Source organism: Tamandua tetradactyla, chromosome 15 (assembly GCF_023851605.1).
Source record: "Tamandua tetradactyla isolate mTamTet1 chromosome 15, mTamTet1.pri, whole genome shotgun sequence".
NCBI classification, from domain to species: Eukaryota; Metazoa; Chordata; class Mammalia; order Pilosa; family Myrmecophagidae; genus Tamandua; species Tamandua tetradactyla.
In genome coordinates, this window is record NC_135341.1 from 30,385,005 (window position 1) to 30,404,207 (window position 19,203).

Consider the following 19,203-nt stretch of genomic DNA (forward strand, 5'->3'; position numbering starts at 1 on the left):
ATCACACACAAAGTTTGTGGTTTAACTTAAGGTTTTACATAAAGACAATGTTATTTTTCTAGAGAGATTGATATCAGTTAAAAAACAGTGAAGCTTTAGCTAAATTTAGGAGAAAATGGTTGGATACTGTATCTCAAAACTAACATTTTAAAACTTTGAACTCCCCTGTAGTGAGATGTGATTTACAAGTAAAATAAACATGACCTAATACAAGGGTTATCACTGGGAGGAAAAAGGAAGTTCAGCAAAGGACGCTTAAACCTTTACCCTCTAGGGGCTAATATTTTACAGCCTAATGCTAAGGGCTGGAATCATATAACTAATTTCAAATGGTAATTCAGGGGCTGCATCTCCAAAAGGTGATTCCCTGTTTTCCATCACTGTATGTCACTCAGTGAAATAAGCAAAAATTGCATATACTTGATTTTAATGCTTCCCATGAATTATATAGGATTTAAACTGCCTTTTCTCACACTTACATATTTGGACTTGGAAAAAATGATAACCATGTAAACATGTGATTTTATCCTTGCAGAAAATCCCCTTCATTCTATAAAAGAAGGCATTGACAGCCTAATCTTTATTTCAGAATATTTTAATTAAAAAAAGCAGTGGGATTGTTTACTCTGTGATATTTCCTATGTGGATAATTCAATTTCCTGAATCCTGGAAAATACCAAGTCTCCCCCTCAGTTGGTTCTTTGTACCTAGATATGCCAGATATGTGAGTGGTGGGTGAACTTGAGAGACAGGCGATGGCATTGGCAAAGCCTGGACAGCAGAAGGCAGGTTTAGAGAAACCTCAGAACCCTTTTTGGTTGCATGCGTGTATCAGAGATGTGAAATGCCAAACCACACTTTCTGAAGTGAGGGCTGCTTAATCCTATTTTCTGAGCACTTGTACTATAAGGACTAGAATTAGGAATGCAAGAATCATCCCATTAAAAAAATAAGAACTAATCTATATCCCTCTAACCATTTTGGAAGCTTTCCTATTTCAGACCAGTAATTAAATGAGCATAACAAAAAGTCTACTGGGACTATCCCCAGCTCTCCCATATTTCAGACTGTGGAACACACTCTGATTTGCCTGGGTCTTTCTATATCATTCCCTAAATCAGAGGACTCTGGACCCTTAGGACCGGGTCAGATGTTGATGTGAACTTTTAACTGTGCCTGAAAACCAAAAGCAACCTTTCAGTCCTGTAGTTTAGCCATTACATTTTATGGCTTGAAAAGTAATCATTTTCCAAAAAGATTCGGGTGGTCAAACCATGGAGCAATTCTGTGCCTTTGTACCTGCTGGGATGGGCAGTGACATTTCAGCAGTCCTTAGTAGTTCAAGGGAGGAGGGAATGAATGAAAGGATTAAGGAGGCTTTAGAGGGCACAGGGCACAGGGGCAGCTCACTCAGAGGCCAGGGGCAGAGGCACTCAAGCAATCCATGCCCGCTCATTATATGGGTAAACAAAGGGATTATGTAAATGCAGGATTAAAAAATTAAAATGTGCATTGTCATTCAGAAGGGTTAAAGCCATTGAGCTTTTAAGCCTAATGATGAAAACATATCTTGGGAACTTTTGAAGTCTGGAAATATTCACACTAAGGTTAGGGAAGTTAGATTTGGAGAAGACATGGTGAATCTCACTAAAATGCGGTACTTTTCAACACTGCCAAGTCTTAGTTCTTGGTTGCTTCTCTGTAAGTTCCCATCTCTGAATCATTTTATTGTTCCCTTAGTGCAGAAGAACAGGTGTTAAGATTTTAGTTTTTAAATAATCCACTTGTAAGATCTTACATCTGCAATTGTAAAGTTGTACATTTATATGTTAAAACCAAAATGGTCTTAAATGCTGTTTCAAACTAAATTTTTAATTAATTTTTGCAAAATGATAATATGTAAGGACTATATTTACACTCACATGTGGGCCAATACAGAGCCATATGCTAGCTCTTCTTCATGAGTTTTCAGGTTATTGGTGGCCAAACTTCCATTGTCTGCATTGTAAATTAGATTGTTAAGCAGGAAGTAAATTACAACACTTATTTTTGCCAGTCTGAAAACTGGTTTCTAATGATATCATAGCTCTATTGATTGATCCCCAGCTTTGACATCACTAATGGATCAAGCTCAAGGGAAAATGATGTTGAAACAGCAACAGCATGACTAGGGGAGAGAATCTGATAATTTGAATTAGTTTCTAGGCTAGCAGCTGTAGCATAAACCAAAGGAAGAATTCTGCTGAAGAAAACCAAATTCTCTTTTATATGTGAATGAGAGAATTGACACAACATGCCCCATTTTCCTATCCATCAAAAGGGGTCTGCTGTATTAATCTATCAAAGACCATAGACCTGTTTATCATTAACATAACAATTGCACTTGGGTTTAAGTAGAAGCTTTTTTCTCAATGAGCAAAATCAGTAAACACATTGAAGCACTCATGGTTAAAAAAAAAAGAGAGACAAACTGTATTACTGCAGAGGGAGATCTGCTCAGATAGAGAGATAGGCCGAATGTGCAGCTGTTTCCTGGGTGACTACATCATACTTACATCCAGCAGACCATGGGCGCCATCGCTGCTTTCCTTGTTGGCTCTACACATGGCTTGGTAATCATAAAGGGTAATTCTGTAGGAAAAAGTGGAAAAGAGGTTGACTAAACAAGAACATATGGAGCCAAAGGATGACCAATCTCTGTTGCCACATCGAATGTGACGGTGAAAAAGAACTGCAAGCCAAAGAGGAGTGACAAGCAAGGAACTTGACAAAGTCCAGGACTGGAGACCCAGTCACATCACCTCTTGGAACCTGAAGAACACAGGGGATGTACTTATTAGGAAGGGTAGAGGGAGGGAGTCTCCCAACTTGATGAGGAGTCAAGAGTGGTCTAAACAAGGACAGTTTGCATAGACCAGGATACTCCAAAGGAAGATGCCGTTCCCTGGGTTCTGGGTCCCCAGAGGAATCCACTTGAACCATGTCTCCAAGGTCAGAGAGAGTGGAAAAGGGCCATTTTGGGAAAAGAAATATCCAGATCCTCTTCTCTTTCAAGCACTAGGAAATAGGCCTGGATCAAGATGTCTCCAGCATTTAGACAACTTGTCAGAATGCAGCTGACCCATTGATTGTAATTCTCACTCTCCTCTACATTACCTGGATGTATTTGTTCCTTCTGGAATATGGAATAACAAAATAGACATCCCTCCTGAATCCCCCTGCATGATAAAGCATAGCTCTCGTCCCAATTATGGCCTTATTCAGGTGCAGAAAGGTGTTACTTTATAGTTGTTCTGAGTATTTTATTTCCCCATCAACAACTTTACAAAGTAAAGCTGAGTGGCAGTTTCTGGGTAGTATGTTACAGCACTTAGATGGGTTGTAGCTGAAGGAGACCTGTGGGCCTCCCTTGACCTCCAGTGCCCACCACCTCCCACCACTCATGGTACCCCAAAGGAGAGACACTACAAGTGCTGAGTTACATCACAGTTGCCAGGTGAGATTTTAACACTTCAATACCTGCACTTCTAAATGGTTGGGTGGAATTGTCCTCACAGGAATTCCTTTTTTAGAATAGTACAATGCTTAATGATGAACAAACTTGATGCCACACTCAGAATCAGTATGAGAATGAACACTCATGTTGGATCTGTTTCTTTTCCTAGTACAGCACCCAGCATGGAGAAGGCACTTGGTTTAAGAGGCTGAATGAGTGGATGAATGCCTGATTGAATGAATCATGAAGAGATAATGACATTTCTAAGACCCAGAGGTCTACTGCAAAATGGGATGTAAAATGACCCCCAGGGATAAGCCTGACCTTAGCCCCTTGGGATCAACAATGCCATCCTGACCAAAAGGGGGAAAACAAGTGTAACAAATAAGGTTATCAGTGGTTGAGAGAGCTCAAACAGAGCTGAGAGGCTACACTGGAGGGGTCACTCTTAGGCATGCTTCAGTTAGACATTGCTACCTATCATAACTTGCCAAATCCCAGCCAAAACCATTCTTGCCAATCCTAAAGAATACCTATAGCATTATATAAGATTCTACAAAGATTCCATGTACTAGGGTAACTCTCCCAAACCTACAATCTCCAGATGGGTCCCAGACCAGGTAAGTCCTAAAATGCAGAGAGGTCAGCCCTGCCAGAAAATAAACTAGTTCCATCTGCCTATCCCATATTGTTGACAGCCCCTTTCAACATGAAAAAGTTAGAATGGCCACAGCCCAAGGACTCCTAAAGAGTGGGAGAAAGATCAAAGGTAATTATACAGAGTTCAGGTTTAGCAAATGAGTATGAGTGCTGAATCAGTATACTGATATTTCTTTTAAAAACCTGAAATTGTGGAATTGTAAAAAAAAAAAAGAAAAGAAAAGTGTGTGTGGGGGGGCTGTAAAGTCCTCCTCATTTGGACAGGTGAAAGACATTGCAGATACAGATTAAACAAAGAGCCATCTATGACTCCTGACCTTCCACACAAATATTCCTTGGGCAGCAAAACCCACAAAGTTACCAGGGGTCACACAATCTCCCTCTTCAGGACATTTCTGCTCACCTTGTTCACTGTTCTCCGGCTTTTTAACTTCATTGCAAACACAAGCAGAAACTTCATTTGATACAGAAATAAAGCGTATGAGCCAGCCAAGCATTAGGCTGGGGAGAGTCCCCAAATGAACTTCTCACAGCAGTGCCCAACATGGACACAGGCCTGACACTAACCCAGGCATCGGGAGAGCTCACAGAATCCACTGCAATCCACTGCTGTAACTGAGCCCTTACTGGCCCACCGTGCTGTCATCTCCACGTTCACACAGGACATTACTACAGGTGTCCCTGCAAGAATTTTCTATGATTTGGCAGAATTATTATTGGCTTAAACCTTTCCCACTGCCCAACTCTGTTCTTACAGCTAGAACATGCATGTGCTTGGAGTCCTACAGACAAGGATGCCCTATGGGCTTAGTTTGAAAGGTTGTTTCTTTCACTTATTCACAATGTAGCCTTGGGCAAAGTGCTTATCCTCTTCGGAGCCTTCATTTTCTTATCCCTAAAATGGTTCCTGGAGATGTGTAAGGACATGAAGTGCCCTGAAATGTGCTATGCAGCATGCCTGCCTTGTCATGTTCTTTACACAGGAGGTCTGGTTTCCCCATAAGTAAACTGCACTTTCACCTGCCCAACAGAGATCTTCTCAGAACTAACTAACAAAGTGGAACTTCATTGAGAAGTATTATATGACTCCATCTCCATATTATGATTGCTACCTAGTGAGTAGACCTGCTCTTAAGATACCAAAAAATCTAACTTACTCCTCCTAACAAGCTATCTCTGTGTCATGTCTGGTTCTCCCCAGGACAAAAGGAAACTATTTTATTCATTCTTATAATTTCAGCTCTTCAAGCTGCACTACTCCCAAAGGCTCAAGGGTAGACAATGTGACAGAACTGGTAACATGCCAGCTTTGAAGTCACCGAAACTTGAGCTTAAATCTTAATTTGGTCACTTACTACATTTTTAATTCTCATATGCCTTTGTTTCCTCATCTGTGAAATTATGGGAATAATGGCTACCTCACAGGGTGATCATGAGGATTATGAGATTATGTACTGCAGTCAGCAGAAGGCAGGGCTGCAGCTGCTATTATATTAGTATGATTTTCTCTGCCATTAATGGGAGGGGTGTTTAATACAATGGGAAGGGACTTGGGCTTTACCCAGCTGGCTGGAGGATGGACAGGTCTCCTTGTTTTCTTAGCTCACTGGCATGTATGATGCAGTGTAAAATCTATCCTTTGCTACCGCAGTAGCATGAGGCACCCTCAGACTCAGTGCTGGGTTATCAAGCGGTGGTGTGGGAGAGTCTGTCCAGGGGCTTCTCCTATATAGGAGAACCATAACTAAACAGCTGATACCTATTGAACTCTGCTGAGCAATTGTTAGCAAAGAACTCTTCTAAGCAGGTCCCTACAAGATGGAGCTAATCATTCCTGTTTTACAGAGGGGCAAAACAAGTCTCAGCCAGCCTAAATAACTTGCCCAAGGCTACATTGCTAATAAAAGAACCAGAATTAGCTGGGGCCAAGCTGAACGTCCCTCACTCTGCCATCTGTTGGGTAGCAGGCTCTGACAGATTCTAGGAAACACTCAGAATTCAAAGTACCCCATTCCCACAGTCTTATGGAAATGCCACAGGAAATGCTGCCCAAGATAAGATCTTAGAACCAATGTCTAGATTCAACTTTCAATCCAAGCCGAAGGGCTGTGTGAGGTCCCAGGACCAGGCTGGACCAGGTTGTCTGGTCTTTTGATCGCCCCATGTCCTGACTGATAGATGGCAAGAAGTTCAGGATTCTCCTTGGCTGTTTTCAAAGGTTCTTGTCTACATGTTGGAACCAAACCAAATTAGCCTGGGGCAGCCAGTCTTTCATTTCAAAAGGAGGCTTTCCTGATACTACTGCACGGAGAACCGGTTACAAAATAAGCCTTTCCTGTCTTCTCCATGCTTAGACAGCTTTAACTAGATGTTGCAGAAAGAGAGACTTCCAGATTATTACCCTTTCTGAAGTGACTTTGTTACTGTTTTAAATAACTACATTTTGGGGCTACCTGTATCCTGTTTGGCTGATTATAGTTTAAGAACATGATAATTGCCTGCTTTCATTCGGTTCTAAAATAAGTCCTGAGAGTTGTGCCCAGCCCATGACTGATACTGTGTGCCACTGCACTCAGCTGCTGGGGTTTATTCTCCTTGCAGATAACAAGCCCGAGTCCCCAGACATCACTGCCAGGTCTTCACCACAGCCCAGGGCCTGCCTCCCAAGACCTTATCATCAGCATCACTGTACTTCCCAGATGGGTCTCTTTGAAACCTTGACTGAAGGCAGATATAATCTCTGAAGGAGAAATTCAAAGCACGGCAAAACCAAAGCCTGGGAAGCCTTGCAGGGCAGGCCGATCACATAAGGATACATTTAAAGTCATTTTCCTGATACTGCTCTCTTCTAACTGAATGGAGATCACAACCAAGAAAAATATTTCTTCTAAGAATTAGCAGGTGGAATTTCAAAGGCACAAACTCAGCTAATCAAGGCTTTTGAGCAGCCGTGGGAATTAGTATTTCTTAAACACCTACTGGGTATCCATGAGGTTGGGTGCTTTACCTACAGTGATTCATTGAATTAACCTCCCTTTGGCTAAATTGTTTGCCTAAAACCAGTCTTGAAACAATGTTTGCAAATGCAGCAGTAAAAAGCAGGACAAGGGAGCCATTTGACATAGAGCCTCCTCCTAGGACATTATTAAGCAATTTTGGATTTAAAAGTATGAAGAGAAAAGTGATTCACTAAGATAGCATGTGAATACCATGCATTATTTGTTATCTAGGCAGTTTTCAACTTGCAAGGGAAAAGTACAGGATGGGGAATGGGGCAGGAATATAGGATATTTTTACTTGTGAAGCCTCTACTCATTCTTGCTTCTCAAAAAGCCAGAAGAGTTGAAAGCAAAGGCTTCTGATGATCTGAACGCTAACAGAAGATCTAGAACTTGCTTTCCCTTTTCTTCTTGCATTGATCACCATTCCATTCCATAGCAACTTCTCACAGGGACTGGACTGTTCTTTAACAGCATCACAGCATATGCAACACAGCTGAGGTGTTGGGAGAGGGCAGGATTTAAATGACCCTGGCCCTCCTTGCATTTTAGCCCTCTGACTAGAAATTACCAAAGCAAGTTTAGTTAATGAGCACTCATCCTTAGCAGAAAATAAGCTTTATGTGGCTGCACCAGCAAGAAGCCATGCACACAAGGTATTGGACACACTTGGAATCCATCGCAGAATCCTGAGAGGGGAGATTTAAACAAGTTTTCTCATTCTGAAGATTAAGTAGAGGGTCTATCAGAACCAAAACACCTTCATTGGCAAGTGCAGATAATATAAAAGAATATAAAAAGAAATGAAGTTGCAGATATTGATCTCATCTATACCAGGCTACAAGATCAATAACAATAAAAATAATCCATTGCTTACTGCAAACAAGCTAGGTGTTATCTTCTGTTTCAGAGGCAATCCCATCTGGGAATCACATTCAGCTCTGGGAACCACAGGTTATAGCAGTCCTAGAACCATGCATGCACACAGCCCTCAGCCTCACTTCCCAGCTCTGAGAAATGCCTGCGCAGCCAGGTCACAGCTGCCACCAATCCATAAAGCCATAATGCTGACCTGTTGCCACAGCCCCATGCCTTAGACCAGCGCACACCAGAGATACGCCCCCGACTGGTGCACCCACACAGCCACATCCTCCCCGGCTGCTGGGTGCCCACATTCACAGGCATCAGCATAACACCTCCATCCTGCGCCCATATCTGCTCTGAAACAAATCACTGTACTGAGTGCTCCACCCCGTGCCCTGCTCCCTGCTGTACAACCATCCCACAAACACAAGGCCTTAGACTACTGAAAGAAATCAACTCCCAAAGTAAATCAATCAAGATACTTACATGCGATAAAGACAGCAGAAGATGACTAAGCATATCACAGTGCAGACAGACAAAACCTTGCCTAGTGACCAAATTAAAACACCAGAGGAGACATATATGTTGGAACAAATAATCAAAGATGTTCATACAACTCTACTTTAAATAAGTGGGATAACAAATGACATAAAGGAGATCAAGAAAACAGTAGAAGAGCACAAAGAGGAATTTGAAAGAATAAACAGAAAAATAGCAGATATCACAGAGATTAAAGACTCTGTTGACCAAATAAAAAACACACCAGAGGCATACAACACCAGATTTGAAGAGACAGAGGAAAGAATAAGCGATATAAAGGACAGGATAATTGACTTTGAAGACTAAAAACAGCAAATGGCAAAAAAGATGGAAAAAATTGAATGGGAACTCAGGGAAATGATAGACAAAACAAAGTGCACAAATATAAGAAAGAGAAGAGAGGAGTAAAGGGCTAGGAAGAGGAGTTGAAGAAATAATGGGGGAAAACTTCCCAACTCTCATAAAGAAGTCCAAAGAACTCCAAATAGAATAAACCCAAATAGGCTTTCCCCAAGGCACATACTAATCAGTCTGTCAAACATCGAAGAGAAGCAGAAAATCCTGAAAGTGGCAAAAGAAAAACAATCTACTACATATAAAGGAAATCAACTAAGACTGAGTTGAGACTACTCAACTTGCACCCTGGAGGCGAGAAGGCAGTGGTATGATATTTTCAAGATCCTGAAAGAGAAAGACTTCCAGCCAAGAATTCTGTACCCAGCCAAACTGTCCTTCAAAATTGAGGGAGATATTAAAGTTTTCACAGACAAAGAAGTCCTCAAAGAATTTGTCAACAAGAGACTGGTCCTATAAGAAATACTAAAAGGAATTCTGCCAGCTGAAAAAAAAAAAAAAAAGACAGGAGACGGAGGTCTGGAGGAGGGCACAGAACTGAAGAGTACCACTAAGGGTAACTTAAAGAATACAAAGGTAAAGCGGGAAAAGAATATATAGATCTGACAAAATAAAAAAGATAAGATGGTGGAATCAAGAAACGCACTTTCAGTAATAACTTTAAATGTTATCAGACTAAGCTTACCAATTAAAAGATACAGATTGGCAGGATGGATTAAGAAACATAATCAAACTATATGCTGCTTACAGGAGGATCATCTTAGACACAATGATACAAACAGTTTGAAAGTGAAGGAATGGAAAAGATTTTCCACACAAGCTGTAATGAAAAGAAAGCAGGAGTAGCTATACTAATCTTTGGACAAAATAGACTTTAAATGTAAAGACATCATAAGAGACAAAGAAGGATACTATATACTAATTAAAGGTTCAATTCGCCAAGAAGATATGACAATCATAAATGTTTATGCTCCCAATCAAGGAGTTCCAAAGTAAATGAGACAGGCATTGGCAAAACTGAAGGGAACAATAGATGTTTCAACAATAATAGTAGGAGACTTCAATACACCACTCTCCTCTTTAGATAGAACAACCAGAGAGAAGATCAGCAAGGAAATAGAGAAGTGAAATAACTTGATACATGAATTAGACCTAACAGACATATATAGGTCATTGCACCTCAAAGCATAAGTTTATACATTCTTCTCTAGTGCTCATGGAACATTCTCCAGGATAGATCATATGCTGGGGCACAAAACAGGTCTTTATGAATTTAAAAATATTGAAATTATTCAAAGCACTTTCTCTGATCACAATGGGATGAAGCTGGATCTCAATAACCTCTAAAGAGTGAGCACATTTACAAATATATGAATATTAAATAACACACTCTTAAACAACCAGTGAGTCAAAGAAGAAATTGTGAGAGAAATCAGTAGTTATCTGGAGATGAATGAAAATTAGAAATCAACTTAGAACTTATGGGATGCTGCAAAGGCTGTGCTGAGAGGGAATTTTATTGTCCTAAATGCGTATATTAAAAAACAAGAAAGAGCAAAAATCAAGGACTTAACAGCAAACCTGGAGGAACTTGAGAAAGAACAACAAACTTACCCCAAAGCAAATAGGAGAAGAGAAATAACAAAGATTAAGGCAGAGATGAATGAGAGAACAAAACCAAAAGTTGGTTCTTTAAGAAAATCAATAAAATTGATGGGCCACTCGCAAGACTGACAAAGAAAAAAAGAGAGAAGATGCAAATAAACAAAATCAGAAATGAGAAGAGGTGCGTTACACAGACCCTGAAGAAATGAAAGAAATCATAAGAGGATACTATGAATAACTATATGCTACAAACTAGACAACTTACATGAAATGAACAAATTCCTGGAGACACACAAACAAGCTACACTGACTCAGCAAGAAATAGAAGATCTCAACAAACCAATCACAAGTAAAGAGATTCAATCAGTCATCAAAAATCTTCCTACAAAGAAAAGCCCAGGGCCAGGTGGCTTCACAGGGGAATTTTATCAAACATTCCAGAAAGAACTAACACCATCCTGCTCAAACTTTTCCAAAAAATTGAAGAAAATGGAACTCTACCTAACTCTTTTTATGAAGCTAATATCATTTTAATACAAAACCTGGGTAAAGATGCTATAAGAAAGGAAAACTCCAGGCCAATCTCCCTAATGAACATAGATGCAAAAACTCCTAATAAAATATTAGCAAATCAAATCCAACAGCACATTAAAAGAATTATACACCATGAACAAGTGGGGTTTATTCCAGAAATGCAAAGATGGTTCAACTCAAGAAAATCAATTACTGTAATACAGCAGATTAACAAATCAAAAGGGAAAAATCACATGATCATCTCGATTGATGCTAAAAAAAAGCATTCGACAAAATTCAGCACCCTTTTCTGATAAAAACACTCCAAAAACAGGAATCAAAGGTAACTACCTCAATATCAGAAAGGGAATATATGAAAAATGATAGCCAGCATTATACTTAATGGAGAGAGAGACTAAAAGCCTTTCAGTACAAGACAAGGATACCCACTGTCACCACTATTCAACATTTTGCTAAAGTTCTAGCTAGAGCAATCAGGCATGAAAAAGAAATAAAAGGCATCCAAATTGGAAAGGAAGAAGTAAGACTCTCATTATATGCAGATGATATGATACTATACTTGGAAGATCCTGAGAAATCTACAGTAAAGTTACCTAATAAATAAATTTAGCAAGATGGTGGGATATAAAGTTAATGTACAAAAATCAGTAACATTTCTATACTCAAGCATTGACCTAGCTGAGGAGTCAGTTAGGGAAAAAAAAGGACTTGTACACAGAAAACTACATAACATTGCTAAAAGAAACTGAAGGAGATCTAAATAGGTGAAAAGACTTTCCCTGCTCATGGTTAGGAAGGCTAAATATAGTTAAGATGTCAATTCGCCCCAAATTGATCTGCAGATTCAACATAGTACCAATAAAAATTATAACAACCTACTTTGAAGATTTGGAAAAGCTAACTACCAAATTCATCTGGAAGGGAAAGACACCCCGAATAACTAAAAGCATCCTAAAAAATAAGAATGAAGTGGGAGGATTAACACTACCTGACTTTAAAACCTATTATAAAGCCACAGTGGTCAAAGCAGCATGGTAGTGGCACAAAGATAGAAGCATTGACCAATGGAATCAAATCAAGAGTGAAGAAATAGACCACTAAAGCTATGGTCAACTGATTTTTGACAAGGCACCCAAATCCTCTGAACTGGTACAAAATAGTCTTTTCAATAACTGGGCATGGAAGAACTGGATATCAATAGCCAAGAGAATGAGAGAGGACCCCTATCTTACACCCTACACAAAAATTAACTCAAAGTGGATCAAACACCTAAATACAAGAATTAGCACCATAAAGCTTCTAGAAGAAAATGTAGGGAAACAGCTTCAAAACCTAGTAATATGAGGTAGCTTCTAAACTTTACACCCAAAGCACAAGCACAAAAGAAAAAACAAAAAGGAATTCCTCAAAATCAAATGCTTCCGCACCTCAAAAGACTATATCAAAAAGGTGAAGACGCAGCCAACTCAATGGGAGAAAATATTTGGAAATCACATATCAGACAAAGGTTTGATTTCCTGTATATACAAAGAAATCATACAACTCAACAACAAAAGAACAAACAACCCAATTATAAAATGGGCTAAAGACATGAATAGGCATTTTTCTGAAGTCCAAATACAGATGGCTCAAAAGCACGTGAATAGATGCTCATTTTCATTGGCTACAAGGGAAATGCAGATCAAGTCTACAATGAGATACCATCTCACACCTATAAGAATGTCTGCTATTAAACAGGAAACTATAAATGTTGGAGAGGAGGTGGAAAAACTGGCACATTTATGCACTGCTGGTGGGAATGTATAATGGTGCAGCCACTATGGAAGACTGTTTGGTGGTTCCTTAGGAAACTAAATATTGAGTTGGCCTATGACCCAGCAATAGCACTACTTGATATATACCCAGAAGAACTGAAAGCAATGACAGAAACAGACATTTGCACACCGATGTTCACTGCAGCATTATTCACAAATGCCAAAAGATGGAAGCAAACCAAATGCCCATCAACAGATGAGTGGATCAACAAAATGTGGTATACACATACAACGGAATATTATGCAGCAATAAGACAAAATGACATTCTGAAGCACATGACAAGATGGATGAGCCTTGAGGACATAATGCTGAGTGAAATTAGTCAGACACAAAAGGATAGATACTGTATGATTCCGCTTTTATGACCAGCATAAAGGTATAATCAGAGGCTTATAATCAGAATATAGTGGACTTCTAGATACATAGAACCTAGAGATGGGTAAACCATTAGCTAATGAGGTTGAATTTCAATGTAAGGAAATAGATAGGAATGAAGGTGATTCTCTAGTGGGTCTACAATATTACCATATTGAAGATGAACAAGATTGAAAGGGGTTGTATAGATCTACATGTCCCACTGATTCACACTAGAAATATGAATGAGTTCTCATAAGAATTACTTCAAAGATATCATTCTTGCATAAAGAGTGTTTAAATCCAGGGTACAGGGGGAAAACTGATATTGCATGTTATGAGCTATGTTGAATAGTAAACTATCAGCACTACCACAGCAACAGCAGAGGTAAATAAGGGGTTGAGGGACAAGAGTTAAGAGGAGGTTTAGATTTCCTATTTGGTGATGGTGTGTTTATTGGTTTTCTGTCTTTTGAGAACAATGAAATTATCTAAAATTGAGACTGTTGATGCACTGTGGACTTTGGGCCCTCTACATGATGCCTGATGAATGCAGGTGGCTGAAGGATGCACTGACGGAGACGTAGATTAGCGAACGATGGTGTATATGTATGAACGAAGGTTGTGCTGCTACAAAAAGGAACAATGTTGTGAGGCATGCAACGATGTGAATGAACATGTGGGACATTTATTTGGTGAGACAAAATAAGCCAGAAACAAAAAAAACAACAATGGTATGGTCACCTTTAGAAAATGCTTATAAGAAAACAGGGGCCTAGATTGTAAGCTTTTACAGCAGACACATTAACTCCAGACTGGTGATTACTATTTCCAGATTTTGAGAGGCTGTTTTATATATGCAACCTTATATTTAGAGATAAGAACGAAGATGAGCAGGTTGGGGTTAAAGTAATTCTGAACATAGGGGTAAGGAAGACAGTGTCTATATTTTAGAATCATACATACTGTTTGAGACCAATGGAAGAAAGGTTTATTTGAGCTGGAACTGAAATTTTCTGTAGTACATAATCTAATTCAACCTATCTGTATAGCTCGTTTGAACAATTAAAACACAGGAAGCACGGAATAAGAAAGAGGTCCTTTAATCCTGTATAGATTATTGTAATGCCTGGAAACATCCTAGAGTATATTAAGCAGATAATCAAAAAGTATTGGCAAAGTCCCCTGAGAGAGGGGAGAAAGACTATGGAAGTATTAAGCCTTACTATCATGGAATCCCCTGACATTGTGTCAAACTTTAGGAATATCCAAATCAATAGACCATGCCCTCAATCATGAGGCTTACTCTTGTGAAGCTTATGTAGGTAGCAGAGAAGCTTAAACTACCTATCGGCATGCCTAAGAGTTACTTCTGGAGGACCTCTGTTGCGGCTCAGATGTGGCCTCAGTCTCTCTAAGCCCAACTCTGCAAGTGAAATCATTGCCCTCCCATGACATCCAGGGGTGAAAGTCTCCCTGGCAACGTGGGAGATGACTCCCGGGGATGAGTCTAGACCTCACACTATGGGATCAACAGTTACATCCTGACCAAAAGGGGGAAAAGAAGTGTAATTAATAAAGCATCAGTGGCAGAGAGAGTTCAAATAGAGTCGAGAGGCTACTCTGGAGGTTGCTCTTATACAAGCTTGAGGTAGACCTTGCTACCTATCGTAACCTGTCAACCACCAACCAGGACCATTCCAACCAATCCTAAAGAAAACTTAGGGCAGTATATAAGATTACACAAGGGTTCCAGGCACTAGAGTAACTTTCCAGAAACCTACAACCTCTAGATGGGTCCCTAGTCCAGATAGGTCCTGAAATCCCATGCAGCCTCTCCAGAACATCAGATAGTTGCATCACCCTACCCCATATTAGTGACAGACCCTTCTAATATCAAAAATTTAGAATTGCCATAGCCCAAACAACCCTAAAGAGAGGTATGGACAGATTAAAGGTGGTGGTGGAATTATATATAGAAGATAGGACTTAACAAATGAATATGAATACTGAATCATTAAATTGATCTCTTTTAGTCTCTAGTATTTTAGAATAGCTAGAAGCAAAAACCTAAAATTGTGAAATTGTAACCCATGTCAAAGTCTGAAATATGTTCTATAACTAATTGTGGTTCTGTGCTTGGAAATTTAAAGCTTTTTTGTATGTATGTTATTTTTCACGAAAAAAAAGAAGGAAAGAAAGTTGATTGTGATGATAAAAAAGTATTTAAGCCCTCTAGCCTCCTATATTCTGGAGTAGCTAGAAGGAAAAATATGAGAGGATTGTATCGTAGCCCATGACAAACTTTGGGATCTGTCCTGTAACCGTTTGTTGAGGACTGCTTTGAAAACTATTGCTTTTTTATTTCTTTGCTTTGTATATAAATTATACTATACAACAAAAAAAAAAGTTAAAAAAAGACATTCAGAAACATAAAGAAAAAAATAAAATCATCCTTCATCTCACCATTGAGAGGTAACTACTGAACATCCTTGTGCATAGTATTCTGGATTTTTCTATGTATGCATATCCACATAGTTATGTTTAAACAAATATTTTATCACTTGCACATGCTTTTTGTTGCTTTCTTTTTTCACATCAAGTTATACTGTGACCATCTTTTCAGGTTAATGCATATATATCATCTATTTTAAGGGTTACATGGTATTCCATGACGGCAAATTCCATATACTTGTCCCCTACTGTAGACAACAAGGCTATTTCCAGTTTCCCACAATAATAAATGATGATGTGATGAGCATTGTATCATACATGTCTTTGTGTCCTTGCACAATGCTATTATTTTTTATTAAAGAAGCTATGAGTTTACAAAGCAATCATGCATAAAATACAGGATTCCTGTACACCACCACCAACACCTTGCTTTGGTGTGGAACATTTGTTATTACTAATGATAGCACTACTTTTATAAATCACACTACTTATTTAACAGTAGTTATCTTTGTTACACTTAATTACAGATTATTAAAATAGTTCTATCATCCATTATTTACATTAGGTTTTCTCCCCCATACACCACCCTTTTATTACCACCTTGTATATTAGTATCATACACTGGTTATAATTCTTGAAAGAATGTTCTTTTAGTTGTACTATTAACTATTGCCCACTGTCTACAATAGGGGTCACTGTGTTATACTGTCCTGTGTTTTTATCTTTTAATTGTTATTCTAGTAATAGAAACATTCTAGAGTTTCCTCTTTTAACCACATTTACCTTTACAGCTCAGTGCTGTTGTTATACTCACCATAGTATGCTCCCATTACCACCATCCATCTCCAAACATTTACAGTCAGCTTACATAGAAATTCTATACAAGTTAATCATCACTCCCTGTTCTCTAACCCCAAGCTATCTCCGGGTAATCTGTATTCTAGATTCTAACTCTATGAATTTGCTTATTATAATTAGTTCATAATACACAAAATCACATATATTTCTCCTTTTGTGTCTAGCTTATTTTACACAACAAAATGTCCTGAAGATTCATCCAGGTTCTCTCATGCATCAGGATTTCATTCCTGCTCACCACATTTTCTTTATGCATTCATCAGTTAAAGGACACGCGTCTCTTCCATCTTTTGGCAATTGTGAATAATGCCTCTGTGAAAACCAGCATGAAAATATCCGTTTGAGTCCCTGCTTTCAGTTCTTCTTGGTACATACCTAGTAGCAGGATTACTGTTCAAACGGCAATTCTATACTTAGCTTCCTGAGAAACTGCCAAAATGTCTTCCACAGAGGGTGTACCATTTTACATGTCTACTAGCAATGAATGAGTGTTCCTATTTCTCCACCTCCTCTCCAACACTTGTTGCTTTCCATTTTTTTAATAGTGGTCGTCTGAATAGGTATAAGTTCTGATTTGTATTTCCCTAATAGCTAGTAATAGTGAGCATCTTTTCATGTGCTTTTTAGCCATTTGTCTTTCCTCTTTAGAAAAATGTCTATTCAAGTCTTTTGCCCATTTTTAATTGGGTTATTTATCTTTTTATTATTGAGATGTAGTGTTTCTTTATATATTAAATCCTTATCAGATATGTGGTTTCCAAATATTTTCTCCCATTGAGTAGGTTGCCTTTTCACTTTCTTGACAAAGTCCTTTGATCCACAGAAGTTTTTAATTTTGAGGAGATCCCAATTAGCTATTTTTCTTTTATTGCTTGTGCTTTGGGTGTAAAGTCTAAGAAACCATTGTCTACCATAAGATCTTGAAGGTAGTTCCCTACATTTTCTTCTAGGAATTTTAAAGTCCTGTTATGTTTAGGTCTTTGATACATTTTGTGTTGGTTTTTGCAGAGGGTGTGAGATAGGAGTCCTCTTTCACTCTTTTGCATATGGGTATCCAGTTTGCTCAGCACCGTTTGTTTAAGAGACTATTTTTTCCCAGTTGAGTGGACCTGGCAGGCTTGTCAAAAATCAATTAGCCATAAATGTGGGTTCTATTTTTGAATTCTCAATTTGATTCCATTGTCAATATATCTATCCATATGTGTCAGTACCATGCTGTTTTTCACAACTATAGCTTTGTAATATGCTTTAGTATCAGGAAGTGTGGGCCTTCCTACTTCATTCTTCTTTTCAAGGTGTTTTTGGCTATTCACAGTCCCTTATCCTTCCAAATAAAATTGATAATTGGCTTTTCCATTTCTGAAATGTAGACTGTTGGAATTTTGACTGGAATTGCATTGAATCTGTAGGTCAATTTGGGTAGAATTGGCATTTTAATGATATTTAGTCTTCTAGTCCATGAACATTGAATATCCTTCCATTTGCTTAGGTCTTCCTTGATTTCTTTTAGTAACGTTTGTAGTTTTCTGTATACAATTCCTTTATATCCATGGAAAAATTTATTCCATGATAAATGATTGCTTTTTGTTGCTAGTATAAATGGAATTTTTTTCTTGATTTCCTTCACAGATTGCTAATTACTAGTATATAGAAACACTATTGATTTTTGTGCATTGATCTTATATCCCACCACTTTGCTGAACTGTTTATTAGCTCTAGTAGCTTTGTGGTAGATTTTTTTGTCTTTATACATGATCATGTCTTCTGCAAATAGTGAAAGTTTTACTACTTCTTTTCCAGTTTAATACCTTTTATTTCTTTCTCTTGCCTAAATGCTCTGGTTAGAACTTCTAGCTCAATGTTGAATAACAAGTGGGCATCCTTGTCTTAATCCTGATCTTAGAGGGAAGGCATTCAATATTTCACCATTGAATACAATATTAGCTGTGGGTTTTTCCTATATGCCCTTTATTATGTTGAGGAAGTTTCTTTCTATTTCTAATTTTCAAAGTGTTCTCATCAAGAAAAAGTTGCTGGATTTCAACAAATGCCTTTTCTGAATCAACTGATATGATCATCTGGTTTCTTCCCTTCGACTTGTTAATGTGGTGTACTACATTAATTGATTTTCTTGTGTTTAACCGTTCTTGCATACCTGGGATAAAAACCACTTGATTATGGTATATAATTCTTTTTATATGCTTTGGACTTGATTTGCAAGTATTTTTGAGGATTTTTGCATCTATATGCATTACAGAGATTATTCTGCAGTTTTCTTTTCTTGTAGTGTCTTCAGGGTTTGATATTAGGAGGGATGTTGGCTGCATGTTCCCTTCTCTTTAATATTTTGGAAGAGTTTGAGCAGAGTTGATATTAATTCTTCTTGGAACGATTGTTAGAATTCACCTGGGAACCCATCTGGTCCAGGGCTTTATTTGGTTGGTAGGTTTTGTTGTTGTTATTGTTGTTGTTTTAATATTAATAAAACCAATCAACATACAATAGGAACATTCTTTTTTCCCATCACATATTTGTATATTCATCAACATGTTCATTTCTTAGAATATCTGAATCAACCCAGAAAAAGAAATAAAAAGAAAACAGAAAGAAAAAAGCATACATATCATACCCTCACCTCTCCCACCCACCAACACCAGCACCTCAATCCAC

At 38.4% G+C, this 19,203-nt stretch overlaps 1 protein-coding gene across 1 annotated transcript in view; it reads right to left on the reverse strand.

The window, feature by feature from the left end:
* CACNA2D3 (calcium voltage-gated channel auxiliary subunit alpha2delta 3) overlaps positions 1 to 19,203 on the reverse strand; it is a 987,429-nt gene that overhangs the window by 82,603 nt on the left and 885,623 nt on the right. Inside the window, exon 31 of the mRNA XM_077128978.1 lies at positions 2,556 to 2,631. Within this exon, the coding sequence (XP_076985093.1) occupies positions 2,556 to 2,631 (76 nt within the window). The remainder of the gene's footprint in view (positions 1 to 2,555; positions 2,632 to 19,203) is intronic.